This window comes from Mesocricetus auratus, unplaced genomic scaffold (genome assembly GCF_017639785.1).
Source record: "Mesocricetus auratus isolate SY011 unplaced genomic scaffold, BCM_Maur_2.0 Super-Scaffold_100010, whole genome shotgun sequence".
Taxonomy (NCBI): Eukaryota; Metazoa; Chordata; class Mammalia; order Rodentia; family Cricetidae; genus Mesocricetus; species Mesocricetus auratus.
This window is the reverse complement of record NW_024429194.1, coordinates 74,087,418-74,112,163: the sequence shown is the minus strand read 5'-3', so window position 1 is coordinate 74,112,163 and position 24,746 is coordinate 74,087,418. Positions and strand designations below refer to the sequence as shown.

The following is a 24,746-nucleotide window of genomic DNA, read 5'->3' as shown; positions in this document are numbered from 1 at the left end:
CAAGTTTATTTATGAAGGATTTTAACCTGGCTATAGTTGTGCAGACCAATAATCCAGAGACTTAGGTAAGAGGACTTGATAGTTTGAGGTCAAGCTAGACATTTTAGCAAGAATTTACCTTGAAATAAAATTAGGAAGGAAGGACAAAAGGGGGCGGAGTTGGTGATATAGCTCCGTGGCAGAGAACTTGCCTTGGACATATGAGGCAAGTTTGATCCCTCACATTGTGGCACATATGCTTGGCCACAGGTTTTAATAAACTGATTTCCTTTGTGATCCTGTAAATTTATTTTATGCATTTGAAAATACTACTCTGTGAAGAGGTGAGCAACGGTGATGTCTCATGTGTAGTCAGCTGTGATGGCCTCAGGGAGCAGGGACTAGCCAGGCCACACTGTGACTCCCTATCAGAATTTGCTGTTTTTTTGTTTTGTTTCTTTTTTTTGCATTTTTTTGTTTCATTAAAGGTAAGGTTTTGCTCTATAGTACCCATGTCCTACTGTAATTCTCAAAAATTTTTAAGTCAAAAAATAAGAACTAACCCTAAGTGTACATAGAATATGCTACATTTCATTAATCTTCTGATTTATAGAATTATATATATACATGTATATATATATTTATCCTTTAGTCACTAACATTTACCTCTTCCTATCAAATCCACCTATTCAAACATCAAACCTGCCTAAACCATTGTGGTCAAAGTTACTTTCACAGGAGAGTCTTCTTAAGTGGGTTGTGAAAATTGTTTTAAAAAAAGCAAAGGTTTGTACTAAAGCAGTACTCCCTTTCCCACATGTCAGACAGATTAAAGTACAGGAGAGGGCCTAGAAAGTCTACTGGGGTATGAAGAAAAATACTTCAACTTACCAGCCAGGCATCTGGCTGTTGATATATAGCTGGTTTCATTATTCAGCCCACATGACTTCTAGGAAGGCAATTTTCATTTTGCTTAAACTTATAAAACAGAGTGTTGTCAGGGCTTTTAGTTAGTATCATTTATTATTTAGTAATATTTCCTACAGAGTTGTGTTGACCTGTCACAGACAGAACTACATAGTTTACATCCCTTGTTCACATCTAACAGAATGGGGCATTATTTGTGAATAGAACTCTTAGCTTTATTGGTTCCATGAAGTGACCAGGATTCTAGAACAAAAATCTAAGTGTTACCGAGCCCACCCCAGTCTCAGCACTGCTCTCTCAGCCTGCTGTCATGGATCAGGTAACACTGTCAGCTACTACTCCAGCACCATGCCTGTCTGCCTCCCACCATGATGATCACAGACTCGCTCTCCCAAACTGTAAGCAAGCCCCCAGTTAAATGTTTTCTTCTGTGGGTTGCCTTGATAATGGTGTCTCCTCACATCAACAGAACAGTCATAAAGATATCTGGGTTATCTGAGATACATAATTTTTTCTTTTCTTTTTACCTTCTTGTTCTACTTTGGACCTGGCTGGATAAGTTCTGACAAGTTTTTACATATATATTTTGAGTTCAAAAGGAATATATAATATTTTGAGTAGGAATGTGAGTATCAGAAATGTTAAGTACTAGACTGCTATTGTGAGCTATTTATACTGGAGAATGGGGCTCCTGTCACTAAAAATTTCCCTAAGAAGTGGATGTTCTGGTCAGTTTTCTTGTTAACATGGCACAAGCTGCCATCATTGGGTATGAGGGAATCTTAATTGAGAAAATGTCTCTATTAGATTGGACTGTAGACAAGTCTGTGGGGGCATTTTCCTGACTAATGATTGATATGAGAGGGTGTAGGTTACTGTGTACAATGGCAACCCTGGGCTGGTGGTCCTGAGTAATATGTATAAAAAATCAGACCGAGTAATTTGAGTAGCATACCAGTTATGTAGTGTTCAACCATGCTCTCCTCTTCAGTTCCTGCCTCTAGGTTCCTGTCCAAGTTCCTGAACTGATTTCCCTCAATGGTGGACTGTGATGTGAAAGTATAAACTAAACAAACCCTTTCTTCCTCAAACTACTTTTGGTTATGATGTTTAGAATAGCAACAGCGAAGGAAAGGACTGCATCAGTCTACAGTGAGACTGCAGATGCCATATGCTAACCCCAACAGTCATTTGGGAAAGTTCTTTCTCTTGTCATCCAACTTACCACTCAGGCCTGTCATTACCTGTCATGATGCCTCTCAAGTCTGTCTTCACAGTCACCAAGATTACATTTCTTGTTGCCTAGGTTACCTATGTCCCTTCATCCCTTTGTTCTTTTATAATTAACTCCACTCTGCAGCCATAGTGATATTTTAAAAAATTGCCCTTGAAGTTCTCTTATATTCCAGGGATTCTTATGACTTAAGAAGGCTAAGCATATTTGTATCAACTCCCATACACCCCATTTATGTGGCATTTTTCCCACTTATTCACCAAGACAAGATTCCTTAAAGAATTGATATTTTCTTTTTTTCTTGAGACAGGGTCTCACTATGTAGTCTCCAGTGGCCTGAAATTCACTATATAGGAGAGACTGGCATCATATTCTCATATATCTGCCTGCCTCTGCTTCTTGAGTGCTGGGATGCGACCATGACCATCCTTCACACTCCTCTTCATGACCTGTATAGAAGACATTAAAGATGCTTCTTCTTGGAATAGACTGTCCTTACTATTTGCACACTTATTCTCAGATTCCTCCCTTTTATATTCCCAAGAAGCATTTTTTAATGAGAAAGCATTACATAGCTAAGACTAGCAAGGAACTCCTGATCCTCCCGCTTTCACCTCCCAAGTACAGATTATAGGTCCACATCACCTTGCCTGGCTCTAAAAAGTACTTTTTGAGTATAGAAAACAAATAAAGTCTGAGTTCAGACTCTTGATACTATGGCAGCTATGCAAGTTTTTTTTTAACAATCTTCAAGTCATCAAAAAAAGTCATGGAGAACTCAAAAGGATGATTTTCCACATACAGAATTCAACTTATTCTAAGAAGCACCTATGCAGGCAGATAGCAATCTTTCTATCAGGCCAGAAATATGGCTTTGTAGGTAAACACTTGCTATGCATTGGATTCCTGGAACCTGTAGAATAAACAGAACCAACTCCTAAAAAATATCCTGTAATAATCTCTAGACATGAGTTGTGGTACATATCACTTGGTACTCATGCACATGCATCACACACAGACACAGACACACACACACACATACACACACACTGCACAAAAGAAAAGGATCCTTGCACCATCAGCAAAATTGTCTTCTTCATGTGCCAAATTCAGCAATAGGTGTATAGGTAACAATAGAAAATATACATGTAATTATTTCAATATAAGGTTACAGGATAAAGTTATCTAGGCTTCTGTTTCAACTCTCATTTTCTTTTTCAACTACCATTTGTGCTTATTTTATTTCAAATGGGCTGGTGGATATTAGCCAACATATAAACATTCTACTGCAGTTTTACGATCACTACCCTCAAGGCATATTGTCTCCTACTAACAAGGTTAAAAATGAAACCAGTTTTATTTGAGAGGAAATCAATAGGAAAGTCTATAGTAGACATGAGTAGAGAATTCAACTCTGTTTAGTCATTAATACACTGCCAGTTGCTAAGTATGACCAGAAATGATGAACACATTGTTACCATGGTGCTAAAATGAGGAACAGTAACAGATAGGATTTTTGCACATTTTAGTGTTGTATAAAAATATGATTGAATCTGAAAGTATCATAATGTTATGTCAATGGTATAAGATGATCATACATGGCTGGAAAGAAGAAGAAAAGAGTGTGGTAAGTATATATCTTTTGGAGTGAACTTTGAGGGGAATAGATAATGAAGGGCACACTGCTTCCCAAAACTTCTAGTATCATGGTCACAGGGTAGAGAGTGAACAGACAAAATCACAATTGCTTAGTTTAGATGTTTGAGAACTTCATTTACTGAAGAAAACAGTGAAATCACTGTACAGAAGGAACTGCTTGATGGTGATGGAAAAGGGATGAGGGGTGAAAGAAAGGGAGTGTTTGCATACTTGGCCTCTCTTTCCTGTGACTTTGAATACCTCCATGATGACTCTAGACAAGAGTTCCAACTGAGAGACAGTAAAGAGAGAAGTACAGTGAGTTGGAGGTCCACTCCTCTGGTGGCTTTTGCCTGACATAGGGCATCAAGTGTACTAAGGAATATACCGAAGAGGTGATGTGCCAGCTGTAATCAGTTTAGCAAAATTACCCAACCCTCTAGGTCATCTTCACTAACAAACTGCCTTCTGGGTCTAAGGTGAGAAGACTGAGTCTGAAGGTGCTAGAAAAAGCAATGTCTGCAAGTAGTGTTGTTCTATCAAAGGACCTCACATGGGAACTCTACAGGAGAAGCGTAGAGAATAAGCAGTCATCCAGGGTGCTCTGGGAAGAGATATGATGTATGTAGACCTCTGCTTTCTTAAATGAAGAGAGGTCTATACTAGGCTACATTAAATTCCTTGTCCACCGTGAGTATCTGTGACTCAGTGCTGGGAACAGCACACAAAGGATGGGAAAAGTACTGGACGTTTGATGAGTGATCTATGGTGAGATCACAAATGGAGTCAAGGTAAGGTTCTTAGCTGTGAACCAGGTGCCACTACATTCATACCTTTGATGATTACACATCATTGATATGCTCTACACCAAAACCCTCTTCTAGCACACAGCAGCATTCCCCTAGAGTTCAATATTCCCATGGCAACCTATCATCTTGCCTCATTCAGCCACCTCATTTCAGGTACACTGTACCTTCTACCTGGATCCTCAGATACTTCAAATCCTCTGAAGACGCCTTTCTCTTTCAGCTTCTGGTTAATGAGCAACTTATTTTTAATTCTTATTGATTTTTTTCTCTTCAATATGTTGAGAGTAAATCTCATTTTTAAAGTCACCAACATTACCAGCATAGTCCAGGCAACTATCATTTCATTCAGACATCTGTGTAACAGTTGGCCTTCGAATTCATGACATTGGTGTACACAGCCAGAGAGATGGTGTAGAATGGAAATTCTGGGCAAGTCACTCCTTGATTAAAAACTCTCCATGCATGCATGTTCATGCTGTCAGGCCGAAGAACACAAAGCTCTGATGATTTTGGAGGATCTGACCTTTTCACAGCCTCATCTTAGTGTGCTGCACCTGCCCTGGCCCGTGGTTAGTGTTCTCTTCTTGCTCAGTGTCTGCCTACTTGCATGGTTTTCCTGCCTGCTGTTACTGCTGATGGGTGATGGGTTTCCTCCACTCCCCTTTACAGGGCTCAGTTCACACATGCCACCCCAAAACTAGTCTTCTCTGAGATCCACCATTTCAGTCTTCCCTTCTGTTACCCATTTTATTAATTAGAGCAGAAGGTGTAACACTTACAGAGAACTTATTACGTGCAAGCACTGTGTTAAGTATTTTCTACATCTTAACTCATCTTTTTCTGTAACCCCAATGGGTCTGCACTCCACAGATATTCTACCATAGATATTTTCAAGTCCATCACAAATGAATGAGATAAAACCATAGCTTGTGGGTGCTTTGAAACTCTATAACTGTGTGTCTTAGGGTATAGCTGTATCTAAAGCTCTTTCGATGTTGGCATGAGTACATTAAGGCTACACTACAACTAACCAAATGGCAAGTTTTTGAGGGAGACATTTCTTAGGAAAGGTCTGAATTCTCGAAGCTGTCCAAACATTCTGTCATTATTTCATCTGTGAATTCTTCAGTCCACTCAGCACCACAATTGTGTCAAGCACCTCATTTTTCTTCAGTTTTTCACATTGTCTTTGAAGATTATGGTTTTCACACCGATGGTTCCTGACCTCCCTTCCTGTCACAAGCCCTTCAGACACAAGCCTGCAAACTCAGGAATCTCCTATTCATCTAAGTCTGAGAAATGTTAAAAGCAAAAAGAAAAGATTACCATAACTGGATTATGAAGAGGGAACATAATAAAATCTCACCTGTGTCCTATGCAGCTGGCATTTTGACCGGAAGGAGCCACTGGTCTGAAAGTGATCCGTGGGGAAACGTGGGCTGAGATCAGAAATCCCAAGGCAAGAATAATAAGTGCTACCATGGTGCCTACAAAAAAAAAAAGCTTTTTACTGGAAAGCATTGACAGCATTATTGCAACACAGACTTGGGCTGACACCATAGCTCTGAATGAAGCTCCTTGATTTATCTTCCCCAGAATAACAAATGCTTTGCTATGCATACTAATGGTCAGAAGAACTCTGTAGCACACACCCCTTGAGACTCAAAGTGAAACTCAAAGCAAATCCAGTTGCTAGTCAAAACAAATTGGTAATGATTTTCTAAGACTGAAACAATAAGTGGCCAAAACAAAAAGATTAAGATTGTAAGATTGCTGATAAATCTCAAAAAAAAAAAAAAAGGCAATGAAAATGAGCCTCTTCCCATCCTAGCAGCCTGACGCCATGCCTCCCTCACCACTCTGATCTCCACCTTTGGAACTATAAACTAAAATAAACTATTCCAGAAGACCCTTCTCAAAAAACCATGTGCAGGGCTTGCTACTCAGCACCTGCCCAGCACAAGGCCCTGGTCACATCTGAATGTGTGTGCATGCATGTGCAGTACACACGTACATACACACATACATATGCACATACATTAGGCTTTTCATTTCTGTTCCAGCACAGAATTGTGAGAACACATAAAAGCAGCAACAGGAAGGAAAAGATTGTGTTAGCTGAACAACTGACTGGGACATGAGGCAGTATTTTTATAGTATGGAGCTTAGGGGGAATGTATGGCATGAAACAGTTCACTGAAATAATACGCAAGTAATTTAGAATTCAATTAAACTTAACATGAAAGGGTTAAGTAACAGAAGAGCCTTGGGAGACCCTGTGTCAGGAGAGTGAGATGGCAGCAACTAGATTGATGTGAGCTCGGCTGTTGCCCAACTTTCATTACGGGCAGAGTTCATGACCTTTCCCATGCTAATTTAGTCTTCTTTAATTTGGTCTTAGTGAAAACACAAGAGAAACTTTAAAAAATTTTAAATGCTACTATTTATTTTAAAGATTTTTAATGCTATGCAATGTATAAAAACATGAGCTACTATACAATTGGTAGACTGGGTTGAAAAACAAGAGTTCAAACAACAGGGAAAAGACTTACATACCGGTTATCTATTTCTTCCATCTTTTCTCGAGGCTAAACACCTCTTCTCACTTCAACAGGGTTATACATGCTCGAATTAAAACCTTCTGTCTCTCACACACTGGCTTCACTTACCGGGGGGCTTTCCTAGTATCATCCTAAACCCTGGTCAACCTCTCACATTTGCTGCCACTCTAAGGCTTAAATTCCTGTCCCCAGGCACTGGGCATCCATTGCCAAGGTAAGAACAGGAGTGGGCGTGTCCATCTCACTCAAGGAAGGAAGAAGGAAGGAGGGAGGGAGTGAGGAAGGAAGAAGGAAGGAGGGAGGGAAGGAGGGAGGGAGTGATGGAGGAGGGCTGAATTGAGTTGGAAATCATAATGTATTTTCTCACCAAAAACTGGTTAAGTGCCAAAGCAGCTTTGTGAGATGAAATTTTGTTTTAGTTGTAGTTTTACTTAAAACAGAATTAAATTAATGCTGCACTAAAATCTTCCATGTTTGAGTGTAAACCATGTATTTTACTCTAGATATAAAGTTGTTATGGGATGCAGTCAACTGATGAGTAGAACTGTGTTTGTGCATTTGAAAAAAAATACCTGAGGTAACCATGTAAAGACAATGTTAAAGGTGGGTGCTATTCTGACCTGCAACAGAGAAGCATCCAGTGAAACGGCCAACTTTGAACACAAAAGACATTTTTGTTCTTCCTTATTTTGCTATCATTTAAAACACACTTGACCAATCAGATTTTAATCCTGGGATTTAGGCCTGTTTCACAAAGTCTTTCCTTGCTTTGTGAAGAAAGATTCTAAGTAATTGCTTCTGTACTATTCCCAAATAAAAAACACAATGTTGCAAAGTAAGAACATAACAAGCTTTGCAAAGAAGGACAGAGAAAACTGTGGCTATGTTCTTCAGTTTTCAGTCTCCAAACAGCTCTCCAACTGTTGACAACTTCTTTCTTGTCACAGTCTTGTCACCAGCCACTTACCCCAGAGCTAGTTGAAGGATCTTACCTTTCATTTATTTGTTTTCTGTCTATTGTTCTAGTTTGGTACTGTTTGGTTTAGAAATCATTCTCAGAAGCCACTATTATCTCTTGGGAGAGTCACTGTCACTACTACAAGGTATTTTAAAGCAGGATCCTACATCCAGTCACGTACCTGCCAAGCTACCAAAGGTAAGCTTCCTGCGACCCACTTTCTCAACGAGCCAGACTCCCACTAGTGTGAAAATGAAGTTGGTGAAAGCTGTCACTGAAGCCAGCCATATTGCAAGTCTGTCATCTTCCACGCCAGACATCTGCAGGATGGTTGCGCTGTAGTACCTGCCAGCGAAGAAATGAATGACTGTTGTTGGTAGTTATTCAAGGAAACTGTTCATCAGACAGAAAGATGCAGCCACCTGAAATAAAGGCTAACGATACTAGCGGCATTGTTACAAGAATTCACAATACCCCTTTAAAGTATAACAATGGAGGAACCTTTCTCAGACACCCTTATTCTGGAGAGAGAAGGCTGAGTGTTTTCAAGATGAAATGTCCCACCTGTAACACAGTAGCAGCCAACTGGCTCCCTAAAGCCATCAGGGAGATGTTCTAAGACAATGGGACGATCAGGATGTCATTGTTCTCTGTGAATGAACAGACTGAATACAATGCGGCAATTGTCGTGGTAGAACTTGTGAAGCGTCTCTGTAAGGAAGCTACAGGAGAGTGGTGTGTCCGGATGTGTTTAGCGTGTACTGGACAAGGCACTGGCCTATGCACATGAGAATGGCTCAAGGGCTTCTGGGAGACTGTGCTCTTCCTTGAGGTTGAGTCTCGAGCACGATCTGTCTTCCTAAGTCTGCAGACTCATCTTGTTGACGTGAATTCAATGAGATGACCGTTTTCTCAAGAAATACTTTTCTTTTGGAAGAATTCAAACACCAGTAGCGCATCCTGAGCCATGGCTTTGCCTAGCTTTGAGGCATTCTAAATCTGACGGTGGGTGTGTGAACAGTATGTGAGATCAAGCTGGTTGTTTTCATAGTAAAAAAAAAACCCTGTAGTTTCTAGATATTTATCAATACTTACATAATATTTCAGAGATAAAAATCTGCCTTAAATCTGTCTCTTTGATTCATCAATGGCTTGTTTACTAGTTTTTAAATTAATGGTTCTTATATGAAATATTAACAACATCACAGCTCATTCATCTTGACAGATTATTTTCCTTTTTAAAATAGCAATCCAAATTTACAAATTACTGTGCAGCAGGGCAGATAGATTTCACTGATCACACTAAAAATTACACAAGCCATCTGAAGACTCTGAATGATGACAGCTGTTATAAACTCACAAATCCCCAGTAGAATAACTCCTATCATGAAAATCAGGAATGTTTTCAGAGGATAAAGTGATGAAAAAAAGCCTGTGACTGTTAACTATTCCATCTGAACAGTGCTTTGCAATTTTCAAGTTCTACTGCACACGTTGTTACATATATCTATACAGAAAGAGTATCCTCTCCAGAAGAAAATGAACACCAAATCTAACAAGGCAGAAATATCCAGGAAAACTCAAGTATGGAGAAAGAACAATTGTTAGTTGTACAGGTAGAAGACTAATTGTGCCAATATAAGGATCAATCACATAAATGAAAAAAAGTCAAGATACATTTCCATACAAATGAAATTAAAACTACAATGGTTGTGTTTGATAACATTTAAAGCAAATCAATTGAGCAAAACAAAATTGAATTTTCCAGAATATTTTCCTTGTGTCCTATACTAAAGTTGTTTGTGCATGGTTGTATAATTTTGTCTGTTATATGGACAGGATTTTGCATTTATAATAAGGTGAACTATAAAAGAACCTCAAGTATGTAATGCTGAAAAGGTTTGGTACCTGCTATGTTACTTCATGCTAGAATCTTCTCAGTGTTTTAGCAACAAAACCAGAGACATTGAACAAAACCATTCTCAAAAAGACCTATGAACAGCTAAACAAGACTATTTTGATATTTAAAATTTTGATTTAAATCTCTTGAAATTGACAGTGTTAATTTAGAGAAAGTAAAAGAGAATAGTACAAACTAAGTTGTTTGAGCTTACTTTAAATAAAACATTATACAGATGCAAAAATATGGTGTTACTAGAGCTTTAGGGCAACCTGTAACCAGACACTGTTCTGTGATGAAAAATCCCAAATTTCAAAGTTATCATTGGGATATATTGTCTACGTAATATTAATCTTCATTTGCAGTATATTTATTTATGGATTGGGTACTGTTGCATTCAAAAGACTCACAGGCTGGTATTAGAGAATAAAATGGAAACAAGTCATTTTACTTTACAATGTGGAATAAGGAATGGAAGAACAATTTCATTTGTGGTGGAATGTTCCTTGCTATCTCTGAAATTTAATGGTGTGCAGCCATGAAGGATGATAGGGGCTTTCTAGCAGGCATGACAATCTGGGATAGCAGTGAAGGCAGAACGGCGGGAAGGATGGAGATATTTTATCTAGAACCCTGCCATTTCATGTATATAAGGTACATATAATAAACAGGGGCTGCTCACTGACACCCCACCCTCCGCACAGTGAGAAGCTCCTAAATGCAGTCATGGTTGGGCTCTGTCTTGCAAGTAATGGAAAAATCAAATGGAATTGGAAGAAAAATCACAAGAAAATATGTGTTCTGTGATAGACTGCTCTGGGGAACTTCTGGGTAAGAAGACAGGTTAGAACCTGCCTTGGTCTGACCTGGGGTAACAGAATGAGCAAGAAAGAAAGCCTCCAATTCAATTGAGGAAAGAGGGTGAACACCAGAAAGCTGCATGACCAGAAGTAGGACATTGTCAAGTGCAAACAGAAGTGTCAAGAAGAAAGTCTTGCTGAGCACAACTCCAGCTATGCGGTTACACGGCAGGGGAAGAGGGGCAGACTTCTCATCGAAAGTGCTATTGGCAACAGGGAGCCTGCAAAATCCAGAACACCTCACCTAGTGCTGATTTAAAAGATGCTGAAATATATCAAAAGCCAGCTTAAGATCTCAAAATTGACAACAAGGACCAGTGACCTCAAACAAGCAGATGAATAAAGCAAGGAAATCATTCAGGACCTGGAGAGTAAAGTCAGTAAGACACTAAAGGAACAAAGTAGGAAAAAAGAAAGTTTTGATCATGGGAACAGAGAAAAGAAATGTTATGAGAGGAATATATGAGTAAAGGAGAGATAAGAAAGAGCTTATTGCGCCCAACACAGTGAACCAGAAGCCTACTAATGTCAGTACAGTAGAAAGAAAGAACAAAGGGCAATTCAGCCAGCTAGCAAAAGAACTTCCAAAAGTTAGCTAACTTGCTTAAGCATAACTTAAATTCAAATAACCTCCACTCAACAATAAAAATATGCAGACTGGCTGACTGAATTAAAATCAAGACTCAACTGTCTGTTCTCTCCAGGAGCACATCTCCTTGACAAATACACACACAATTCAGCAAATTTTAAGAAGCAGTGAAGGAGGATTTTAACATAATTTATATACTAAAAAACAGTGTATACATAAAGCATTCTTTAAGAGCTTTAAAAACTATTCTTTAGCTTCTTGAGGCCATAGCCCTTTCCATTTCGGTCAATAATATATACCAAACAGAAACACTAATAGTTTGTTGAGTTAAGATTTATTTGCCACAGACTATCAACAATAATTAAGAATTCTTATAACTTAAGAAGATAAAGGCCTATTGAACAGGTTATATTTAGGAATATATATGTATATGCAAATAAATATATGCATGTATAAACAATTAGTGAAAAAAGAGGTCATGCATTTTAAGGAGTGGGAATAGATATGTAGGGGGTTTAGAGGGAGGAAAGGGAAGAGAGAGATGTAATTATATTATAACCATAAAAATAAAATAAAAGAAGCTCTTAGTCCAGGTCATTTGCTATAGTCAATGTGGATGACTAGTAAAAGAAAGAAAGGAATACAGTAAGCTTTACCAGTTACCCCTAGAAGTTTCAGTCGAGACAGAACAGAATGATAGTGTTAACCTTCTTCTAAAATGAAAAACAAGCTCTCCTAGCATGAAACTATGAAAATGTTGCTGCCATAAGTCAAAGTACATGGAACATGCCCTTCCTGGCAGTAAGGGCTGTCTTAAGTAGGTCAAGCTAATGGAAAGCATTTAGTCACAAATACGTTAACATGGCACCAACCTTGGTTGTTCCAGCATTATAGACAACTTCTACCAATTGTCATTGGCCTGCTTCTCCACCACATGGGCTATGTTTGGACTGGAATGTGGTCTGATCAATGAGAAGATCAAATTATGGAGCAGCTGATTAATTATAAGCCCTAGAAGATTCACATTCAAGTTTCATTTTTTGGCTCTTTTATTAGCTCCTAAGAAAACCAGTCTACTTTTATAAGCCATATATAATAGTGAACCGATGACATAATTTAAAATGCCATGATGATAATTCTAGAATTTGAGAAGACTGACTGGGCTATAAAATAAGACGCCATCTCAAAACAAATGAATACTCCCCTCCAAGCAAATACATTAAGAGGGAGGGAGGGAGGGAGGGAAGGAGGGAAGGAGGGAAGGAGGGAGGGAGAGAGACAGAGAGAGAGAGAGAGAGATTGTTTTAATCAAAAACTTTTCCTATTGAAACAAAATAGGGACATCTATGAAAAATAAATCAATAGCATTAAAAGGAAAATAGTACAATCAAGATATAAAAAGCTGTTTTAAAACAAAACTTTCAAAGGTGTTTTATGTAATCTGTGTGAAAATATTACAAATACAAGATACAAAGCCAAAGATGAAAGTTAGAAAACTGGAAATTAAAATTGTGCCTACATTGGATCATGTTAATCTTAAATTGAGACATAACCCCAAAATCATGGTAGTCCTTGGAACAAGTAATTAATAATAATATTTAATATATCACAACAATTCCCAAAGTTTAAATACTTTTATTGGTCTTTGGGCCAAACAAAGGAAAAGTGTGAAAAAGTTTGAGGGCCTTCTACAATTTCCTGATCTTCCCAACATGAAGTCCCTCTGTCTTATTGTTTCCTATTCCCATTCCTCCTCTGTAGACCACAGGAAGTCCCTCTGTCTTAGCAGTTCCTAGTCACATTCCACCTCTGTAGACCACAGGAAGTCCCTCTGTCTTAGCAGCTCTTAGTCACATTCCACCTCTGCAGACCACAGGAAGTCCCTCTGTCTTAGCAGCTCCTGACATATCTCCTCTGTAGAACACAGGAAGAGCACATTCTACCTCATCATCCTGACCCCCTTCACCTCTCACTAAGAACAATGCAGAAGCTCTCTAACCTGACTTTACTTCACCAACTTGATAGAGTAATCATTTTTTTCATAAAGCATTCTTCCACTAGAAGCAGGACACTGGACATTTGGGCCTTTACTTAGGCTGTGTGAACATGGCTGTGGGTGACTGATCCAAACCCACTTGTATGTTACTGTAATTATATAATTTAACCATAAATCAATGAAATACAAATACTAAAAGTATTATTTTAATCATAATTTAACCATATGGTTAAAAAGGTATAATTTAACCACAAATAAATAAAATACAAATACTAAAAGTATTAAGATCAGATAGTATGGGTATGGTTTACTCAATAAAACCAACACAATGGCTGTGCTGTTAAGAGGCAATGTAAAATAAACAGTCCAGGGTACACTTATGGCATGTGCCTTAACTGTCCCAGTAAACTGGAGCATGTGGGTCCTAATTGTGTCAGATAAGAGGGCATGCCCTTTGCCTATCAAGTTTTAATCTCTCACATGGTGTAACAACATGTAGGAATTCAATTCCTTCAGATCACCTGGGACCTAGAGGGCAAGTTGTTTTCCTTCAAGCCCTGTACTCTTCAGAGTCTGAAGAGGTAAAGACTAAACCAAAGGGGATGACATCATCTTCCTTTCTCCCCACTTCACAACCTCTGCTTACCTTCTGGTCACTTATTATGCCGTGGAGATTTGTGACCTGACTCACAGTTTTCTTTCCATGCTTTCTTTGTCAGATTCTTAGAGGGGTGTAGCTGTATGGTATGTCACACATGCAATAGCTAATGACCAGAGTTTTCCAAGCCAAAGCACCCTCTCAGATCCACACCTCAACCTCCAGCTATACAATTCTTTAGAGACTCCTCCCACAGACCACTCCTTACACTTGCCACCATCACTAACTCCTGTTCAGTCACAATACATTCTCAGGTATGGCATGTGGCTGAAGGACCCAAAGCCTGTTCAGCCAGTCAACCAGCTGTGGCCATTTCTTAACTTATTAATTCAAGGTCTGGGATCAAGACATTTATTTCCAGCAAGTTTTTAGAGGGACTGTTGAAGCTTTGAAAACTGTCACCAGCCAACATCCATGATCACTTTTTGCATCACTCTTCAAAGCCTTCACCCGTTGTCTTTGTCATATTCATGTCACCAACCACAACTATTTGTATATGGTTACTCCACTATGTATTTTTGGCTAGTAGCTGAAGGGGTTCACAGGGAAAAAAAGTGTACTTGAAAGTCTCCAAGGTGTGGAATTTCTCACTCACTGAAGAATAATTCATGGTACTCATCATGATCTGTAATCCTGGATCATCCCTGAGGAGTGTAGCAATCTGAAGTACAAACTTTGGCCATCAGTCTTCATAATTCATGGACTCCAGTCAGCACTCAAATCTCCCACTTAGGAACTCATTAATATTTGCTGGTGATTAATATTAGCCATCTCTCCCTGCATTTGTTGCTTAAGACATTTGTGTCTCCCTGAAAACACAGACCACTTTTCTTTGACATTACAGTTACTTAAATAAATACATTCACTACTTATATTTAAACTAACACTCCCAGAAGACTAGTTCATGTGTGGCTCCCTTTTGGAACTGCTATCAATGGCTGCTGATTCTTTACAGGCATCTACTAATCATTTATACAAAGCAAATGAATGAGGTGATGTGACCATAAACTCCTTTCTCCCTTTGTTTATCTTTATAGACACATAACATTCACAGAACACCAAGCTTTGCTTTTTTATAGTGCATAATGGGATGGTTTTCAACTAAATTTGAACCTTTGAAAATAAGTATAACAACATCGATAAAAAGGCATTCCAGCAATCTGGAGGGTTTGCAGATTTTAAAAAGTTCCGGGGAGTAGGATCAGATGGGAGAGTGGAGGATTTGTCCTGAACGCCTTGGCTTTTCTACTGCTACCCAGTGCTGTCGTGTCTGCACTCAGCCACAGTCCTTTCCCAAGTTCCTTCCACATCACTGGCCCGCCTGCATTCCCAGTATTCTCAAGGTATGAGAACAGGACTTCTCTGTGTTTCATGTCAGCCATGTGTTTGTGTGTTTGTGTGGGTGTGTCTCAGTGTGTGCGTGTACATGTGGAGAAGCTGAGATCAGATGTCTTCAATTATCCCACACCTTATTTATTTATTGAAACAGTCTCTCTGATCTTGAAGCTCACTGATTTGTCTAGGTTAAGTAGTAAAGTCCAGGCTCTGTCTGTCTCCACCCCAGGCCAATGTTTATTTACATCACTCCAATTGGGTACTGGGGACCAGAATCCAGTCTTCATGTTTACAGGGCCAGCCCTTTACCTTATACCCAGCCCCCAAGAAAGGCCTTTAAAATGACTATATATAACTACTGAGATTTTTATTCTAACAGTTACAGGAACTAGATTTCTCTTCATCATTTATTGTGTATTTAGCTTCAACTTATGTCTGTGTAGCACGCATCATTAGAGCAGAGAAGAGGGATAAAAGTGGCAGTCTATTTAGAATTCTTCTCAGGAGTCTTAAGAGTTGGAGAAAAGGGCAGGTCATGACATTTACTTCAGGAAAAGCACTGCTCATAGCACTGACTATCAAAGGCGATAAGAAAAAAATATTTTAAGCTGTGATGTCCTCAAAAGTTTGTTTGTAAGAAAAAGTTTGCTAGATTTTTTTATTCTATGCAAAAGTAACATTTTAGAAAAATTTCACAAAATATGATTATGTAAAAGTATATACTTTAGTATACACTTCTTATGAATCAAAGTCCCCAGGGAATCACAAACTGAGAGAATAGATCAAGAGTTTGCAGAAGGTAGTGTGACATGTAGAACAGAGCTCACCTATTAAAACAAAGGTAAGCATTCAGTCTCTATTTAGATAAGCCTTTTATACTTCTTTCCACTTCTAATTTCTAATGATGTGTACGTATTACCTAAACATTTCTACTAAGTAGTAAAATTTCGTAGATTAGTACATGCCATGCATCCAGGCACCTTCAGTCGCCAACACTCACCTAAATCCACTATTAAGTAAAACAAACATGAAATAAACACAAGGAACAGGCACATATTTGTTTGTCTTTTTGAGGAGCTTAGTATTTTCTGCAAAACAAAACAGCAATTAAAATACAGGAATGTTCATGATGATACAATGCATTTTAATGTAAATGTACTAACGGCAAAATGTCGCAATGTGATGCAATTAAAATGCATTTTCTGGATCTATTATGCACCAGACACAGCAGAAGATAGAAAGATTGAAGGTGGTTTACATTCCAATGAGGGAGACTATCAGGCCCCAAAAGCCACATGCCAAAAGAGAAGGTAACGTGATATTCAAACATGAGGACAAAGATGAATCCTATCTCACCACCGAAACAAATAATCGGTGACTTTAACTAGCCAGCATGGTCCTGGCTAGAAGGCTGAGCACATCACTGTACCATTCCCTTTCCTTAACTCACACATCAAGGCCATGCCTGAGCACAGTTCATCTCCCATGTTGACTCATTCTCCAAATCTCCAAGTTTAAAGATTACTGTACTTTATTACCTTTCTATGTATTTAAGCACTCTTAAGCCTTGTTTGAAATCAGGAGAGTCTAAAAGAAAGGGTTTGAAACTAATATGGATGAATTTTATTTCTCTTTTCCCAAATATCAGAGAAAGAAAGCGGATCAATTTTTAATAGCCTGGAAACTAGTTGAGTTGGAACAGCCCTGGGGAAAGGTACTGCAAAGAGAAACCTGACATGCCCATACATTATTAAGCAGTAAATTAGGATGTCTGTTTGGTGTGGGCATGCTGACAGCACGGTGCTCTTTGATGTTTAAATGGAAAAGCCCTAGACCTGCTTCATTCACTCCAATACACACATGTCACACCACACATACTTGTACATGCTCTGTATTAACCTCTGTATTAAGAAGTATTTTCATTTTCAATTTCTTTTTCTAGACGATTAAAGCCAAGGAAACCTACCTCTCCCCTGGGAACTCAGTGTCAGCAAAGATACCTCAGACAGACATTATGAGGGAATCCTTTCACAGACACTGAACAGAGAGGGAAGGAAGCCCCCTCTACTCCCTCCATATTATCACAATAAATGATGTTTGGGGGAATTAACCATATACTGAGCAAGAGTAGTTTTTGTTTACTGTTTGTCTGATTAGATCTTTCTGGTGTTTTGAGCTAAAATCTCACTCTATAGTCTAGGCTGGCTATGAACTCATTTAGTTCACTATTATGGCCTTTGACTATATGGCAGTCACCTTCTAGCCTCTGCTATTCGAGGGCTGGAAGTACAGGTGTGCTCCAGCATGCATACTCCAACTGACTTTCAGACCAGGATTATTTACTTAGTCATTTTCACAGTCATGCTCTAACCCACATTAGCCTACAGCTCATAGACAGAAGGCCGACTTTGAGCATGCATTAAATCCCGTTGCCTCGGCCTCTCCATTGTTGAGATTATAGGCATGTGCCAATACACCTCTAAGGAGTTTTTTGTAAGGCCCAGTATTCTTTTCCTTGCAGCTGCTTCTATTCTGATAAACAATTCTATATCCAGGGCTAATTATTACAATTCCTTGGGCAAGTGTTCTGTTATGAAGGTCATTGGTGTATTTTTTTTGATAGCCTTTAAAAAGATTTCCAATTATTTTCTTCTGGGCAAAAAGGAAGAGGAGTAACAGCATCACTTGTGTGAAGAAGAAGAAGAAGAAGAAGAAGAAGAAGAAGAAGAAGAAGAAGAAGAAGAAGAAGAAGAAGAAGAAGAAGAAGAAGAAGAAGAAGAAGAAGAAAGAGTTTAGTTAGGCCTGGAGCAAAGAAGCACGGTTGCTCTCACCACTGCTTCAGACCCTCTTCCAGCTTTGTGATAAACGCAGAGTAGGATGGGGTGGGGGGACAGTTTGGACAGACCAGTGATCAACAACCCCCATTCTTTTAATTTTAGGGTCAAAATAATCTTGTTCCTGCTTCATCCTCATAGCCCTTACCCTCTCCTAGCCTTCTACAGTGCCATGCTTGGAAATGCTGTAAAGGTCATCTAGAAAGTGGGGGGGCATCATCAACAACAACAATAAAACCCATAACAAAAACCCTAACTGTACTGGCTCAGCATAAGCCATGGGGAATCTATGAGGTCATGTAGGAAGCAGTGTCACCTGGACAGGCTACCTTCAGTGCCTAAAGCCTGCTGCCCATTTAGTTTAGGGGAGACACCACTCCAAGAGTCTATCAAGACAACTTAGGGAGATCTTTAGAATGAGTAACAGGGTGCAACATTTTATACTCTGTAGAATAACTCAGGAAACAAATTATTAAGTCATTGTAAATCAAGTAATTATTAGGGATTATAGCAAACCTGAAGTTATATATGATGGGTAAATAAATAGAATATATATTTTAATTTGCAGGAGGAAGTTGGCCATCTGTTTAACTTAAAGAAATAGAGATTTAATTAAAGACTGATGTAGAAGGAAACTCATGAGGGCATTGCCAATGTTACTGTGTTATTTATAGAACTCTGGCAACAAAAACACAACATGACAGGTACAATACCGGTCTCCCTCAAGTTTCCATTTCTGCATCACCTAAATGTAATGATGCTACTTTGTGCGGTAAAAAATGAATTAATGTTTTATATAGAATCGAGGCTGCTAACCAGATGGCACAGCGTTGAGATGGATTAGCCTGAGTATCCAGGTGGGCCTAATGAAACCACAGGGGTTTCCCACATTCAAGAGGAAGAGAGAGGAATCAGAGGGCGTGTGGCTATGGAGACTAAGACAGTGTAGGGCTAGGTGTGAGCCCACCGAGGTAAGAAATGGATTCTCCCCATCTTCAGGCTGGAATGCAGTACTGCCAAGATATCAGATGTTTGCTTATTTTGAAAACTCTGCCAAATTTCTGATACACAGGGCTCTACAGTAAGGAACTGATGCTATTTTGTAGCAACAATAAGAAAACCCAATATACCCACTGATAACCCTGCATTATAAGAGTAGCTATACAAATTATGGCTGACTCATAGAAAAGTACTACACAGGCAGTAAATAGACATCCTATAACAATGCTATATTATGTGTCTCCAATGCTGTGAGTCAAAGTACTTAAAAATAAAATCCCATCTATGAGAAGTGGGATTTCAAAATGTTATAAAATCTTCTTGTTTTTCATATTTAATCCCATCAAGTACCCAAGTTATTGAGAATTCTCAAAGGTTCAAACATACTTCTTTTAGAGCTAACTTTGGGATACATATAGGTGGATGTGTCTGAGATATCTCTGTCTCTACCTCTGGAAGACTGAGCTTCGGTGGCTCTGTGATGACCACAGATATGGCCTGTCCATCCATCCATCCATCCATCCATCCATCCATCCATCCATCCATCCATCCATCCCAATTGCTTCTTGACTCTGGACTTCAGCACTGAGATCACAACACATAGGGCCCTCTCTTGCTCATCACTGCATACACTGCATATCCCCAACCCTTTTCAGATAAAACTTTATCCAGTCCATGGCTCCGGTATGAAGTATAGTTTCCTGGTATGTATAACTGAGGCTCACAGATGGCTGTATTCAAGGATAGCTATGGGGGTGGCCCAATGCATAACCATTAGATATTTTGTGATTAAAACAACAGCAACGTGGGTGTCAGCTAGGAGGCCTGGGCAGTCTATGGAGCCTCTGGTAGTGGATTAATATTTATTCCTAGTGTATGAATGAACTTTGGGAGCCTATTCCACATAGAGGGATACTCTCTTAGCCTAGACACATTGGGGCGGGCCTAGGCCCTGCTCCAAATGATGTGACAGACTTTGAAGATCCCCCCATGAAAGGCCTCACCCTCCCTGGGGAGCAGAAAGGGGATGGGATAGGGGGTCAATGAGAGGCAGGGGAGGATGGAAGGGAGAGGGAACCAATTGAAATAAAAAATATCACAAAAAACCAACAGCAACAACAAACTCAGTTGTCCAACTCTTGAATGTCAACTTTGTAGAGGACAATATTATGTAGCAAAGCCAAAAGGTTAGGCTCTATTAGTTGGTGGAAGAAGGTGGGAAATTTGCAGCTTGTTTTGAGAAGGGGTATGAACATCTCTAATTTGTTACTTAACTCTCTTGCTTCAGATAATGAACTACAGAAGCCCTAGATTTCACCATCACTTCAGTTTACATATTAGAGTGCTGCAGGCTTGGAGAAGTTAAAAACTTGTCTGAAGTTAGGAATAGGGATGCGCTCAAAGCCCATTCCCTAAGCCACACATCTAAAATCTATGTGAGATTAACACTTACCTACAACCTTGTCTATACATTCACCTGAATGTCCATGTTCTTTATATGAATGGGTAGCTTTATAATTGGCTTGATGATCACTATTTGCTTCTATTTCCATAGAAGAACAGTGTTTTCTTGGTAAATAAGCATACCTGAGTAATGATTATGGGCTCCTGCGTAGTTTAGTCAATGTCTGTTAATTCAGACATACTTTGATCTAAAAAAATTGTAAACCACCAAAGAAAATACACCTTACTCATGTTTGTATTTCTATGTCTCCACATAGTATGCTGTTAATATTGTAAGTAGAGGGGCCCAAGCCGAGGGCATCAAGGCTATCACCCTGACTCCTCCATCTCCAAGGCCACAGGACCATCTCTTCTCACTCTTGCGACATCTTCCCTCCCAGGTACAGAGGGAGGAGCTGACTCAAAAGTGGCTTTATTGCCCACAGGAGATGCACAGAACTGCCTGTTGGTCTCAGTTCCATGACACATGATAGGATAAGCCTGTAATTATAGAATGTGGAAGCGGGAGGCAGGAAGTACAGGCTTTCGGCTAGACTAGTCTGCCCAGTGAGATGTGACTCAGGAAACGAAGGAGATAGGGAGAAAGGAGGAAAAAGGAAGGCTTGCAACAGTGGGGAAAACATTTTCTCTAAAATTAGGGAACAACCCAAAGAGAGAGAGAGAGAGTTACACTAAGCAGTCATATTACATTGCTGTCTTTGTTTACAAACCAAAGCTGTAGGCAACATCTGAGAAATGAGCAAAAAAAAAAAAAAAACAAAACAAAACAAAAAAAAAAAGAAAATCCTGGCATCATGCTGGTAATTTACCAAAAAGTTTTAAACTTAATTGATTCTAATTTTATCACCATTGTAGTTTAAGTTACTTTGAAATCAATTAACATACTTCTTTATTATTGAGATATAAATATCACAGAGAATCAAGCTATTATATAGTTTCTGCTATGAAAGACAGCCCATTAAGTGGGAGATGCCAACATGATATAAAACTTAGAAAAACATCATGTTCCACACATGACAATCATTCAAAATGCTTAGTGATGCTCAGAGTAGAAGAATGGGGGGGGATCTGTCAATAATGCTTTATTCATGTTCATTTTATAGAAAATAAGTTTTAAGATTACAATTTAAAAGTAAGAAGAAAGAATAACTAGAAAAACTGACTTTTGTACAATAAAGATTATGTCTTTTTATGGAGTATGTGTGTGTATGGGGGCAATCTAGTTTTAAGTTTTCACGTTCAAATGACAAATGGTATCTTATACATTTATTTAGAGGCCACTCAACACTATTTTCAGATTCTGTTAATAACTGAAACATTTAGCTTCAATTATGAATTGAACTGGTGAAACTAATGCATTATTTTTATTGGACAGTAAACTAAATGTTACAAGTAACCAGTGTGTTAGTGCCATAGATACAGAAAAAATGAATATAAGCCTCACAGTAAGACGATCTTAGAACAACTTAGAACATTCAGCGAAGACTTAGAGCAACACTGTAGACGCCCAGTGCATTTGCCTTTGCAAACACAGTCACGAAATATTGCAACCCAAGTCTTCCATTAAAGTATCATTAACACTCAGCCTAGACACACAGAAACAGCAAATCGAGCATGCATCCCAAAGGCCTTGAAGACGTTCAAACTATCAATTTAAACATGCCTATGTTAAGATGAATGTTTATTTTGCATAATTCTGATTCACTGCATGATGTTTTCCCACATGATGAATGCAATTCACAGCCCACTCAGGAAGATAATCAGTAAAAAACAGAAACAGTATTTTCTTTGATTTTTTTCTCTACTCCACTTTTAAGGAAAAGTTTACCCAATACTAGAAAAGAACATTAGAAGGGTGTAAAATTCACCTTTGAAAATAGTTGGTTCCCCAGTTGCCTTAACTTGGCTTAAATTTTGGTATTTTAAAACCAGTTCAAATATACAAGGCAGTAAAAATTCCAACTCTGAATTTAGTGAGAAAACCAAAATGAAACTCATCCTTCATGGGTCTTTGCAATATATATCCCTGTTACAATCAAAAGCAGCACACGCAATCATCCAGCTCAGCACTGGTTCTTAGCCAACCATCACAAAAAAATATAGTTCTCCAGATAATGTTTCTAATAAACACCAGCCTTATAAAGATTAATAAAAAGCAGGGGGAAAAGGAAATATAGAGGGCAAGAGAGCAGAAAAGAGAAAGAAAAAAGGAGGGATGAAAAGCAAATGCAATAAAGATGAAAATATGGTATGCTCACAAAATTTGCCTTACAACTACCTGAGGCTGACAAGGAGTGATCTATAATGTTGCTGAAGGACACTCAGACCACTCCTAAAGCAGTTGAAGCCACAGCCAAAACAGGAGAGCTCTGGCAGGTAGTGGCTCTGCATCTGCCTGGTTCCCTTAGGATGGATGCAAGTATTTTCCAAAGAGAAATCTAATGCCTACAAGAAAATAACAATGCTTAATGGGCTGTAGAATCACCCTAGTTAGAAACTTTTGTTATGTGGAAACCTCTGGAATAAGAGACAGACTATAATCACTGGTCCATCTTTCTGGAACTTCTTATTCTCATTATTTAAAAAGACGAGTCAGAGCCGGGCGGTGGTCGCGCACGCCTTTAATCCCAGCACTCGGGAGGCAGAGGCAGGTGGATCTCTGTGAGTTCGAGGCCAGGCTGGACCGACAGCCTCGAAAACAATACAGAGAAACCCTGTCTCGAAAAACCAAAAAAAAAAAAAAAAAAAAAAAGACGAGTCAGAACCCCAAGGTTGAACCATTAGTCAATCGTTTTAGAAGAATGTGAGGGTACTCTTGTCAGACTGCACAGATGGGGTAGCAGGCCAGCTCAGGCGAGCTCTCAATTTCAGAGTCTCAATGAAGACCTTTAATGGTGAGCAGTCAATTCCCACTGCCTGCCTTGAGCTCAGAAGAAAAAACAGATTCATTCCAAGCAGATGTTTGATGAAGATGTTTAGTGTTTCTACAGGGAATGCCTGAAGATTACAGCCTCTATGTCAAGTGCAGTGCTGTGTGGCTGGAAATTCTCTGTCTGCTCTGTCTAGTCTGGCAGGAACTGGCCACATGCAATTCCTGAGAACTGGAACTGTGGCTGGGATTTTATTTAACACAATGTTTTATTCATTGTCATTAAACTGTCACATGTTACAAATAGCATTGACTGACCAAATAAATCTTCATTTTGCAGAAATGAAAGCTACAAAATATTTTTAAAACAATTTCTCCCTCTACCTATAGTTATTACTTATATTTTGACATACTGTAGAATTTTCTAGTGAATACATTTAGGTCACAAACTGCATACATATTTGAATACATATACATGCAATATATTGAAATTTTGTGTAGGTGTACAAATCCAATCATTTTGTGTTACTCTATAATACATGAAAGTACATGTGGGTTTGCTATGTGTTGGGCACAAAAACATCTGGCAGGAATTGGGTATTGTTAATTTCAGCAAGCATAATAATTAATAAGTTATAAGAACATTATCTTGAGAAGCCATTATAAAATTATCATTTTCATAGGTTTGCTTTTTTACATGTATTTGTATTTTGTTCACTTATTTATAGAATACATCACTTGGATAAAATCTAGAAGTAGACAGGATGAATTGAATACTTCTTTTAAAGACCATGGATGCATATTCTTAAATTATTAACAGAAAGAACTCATGAAAAACTGACATCGCTTTGGAAATATTAATGAGCTTTATAAACATCTATGCTAAAGTCTTCAAGGGGGAAGAGTTGCTGCTGCTGCACATTCTACAGAAGAGATATTAAGGTTATAAATATCTTAATCAGTCTAGAAGATGTCTCTATTTTATCATGAATAACAATGAACACATCTGTGTGTTCATTTGGAAGGATGCTCACAGCCTAGAGCAGCCAGCTTCTCCCTCCACCACATACGACCATCCCTGCACATTGACACCAGGCAAATGGCTGCCTTGTCTTTGGGACCATTTTATTTGAAAC

General features: G+C 38.8%; 1 protein-coding gene and 1 long non-coding RNA gene across 2 annotated transcripts in view; one reads left to right on the top strand and one right to left on the bottom strand.

Moving 5' to 3' along the window:
• Positions 1-24,746, bottom strand: part of Slc2a13 (solute carrier family 2 member 13) — a 266,862-nt gene that overhangs the window by 73,834 nt on the left and 168,282 nt on the right. Inside the window, exons 5-6 of the mRNA XM_005067125.4 lie at positions 8,288-8,451; positions 5,954-6,074 (exon numbers count right to left, since the gene is read on the bottom strand). Coding sequence (XP_005067182.1) covers positions 5,954-6,074; positions 8,288-8,451 — 285 coding nt within the window. The remainder of the gene's footprint in view (positions 1-5,953; positions 6,075-8,287; positions 8,452-24,746) is intronic.
• Positions 1,159-24,550, top strand: LOC121142905. The gene is made up of 3 exons (XR_005880044.1): positions 1,159-1,304; positions 20,999-21,121; positions 24,339-24,550. It is a non-coding gene; the product is annotated as an uncharacterized LOC121142905 (long non-coding RNA).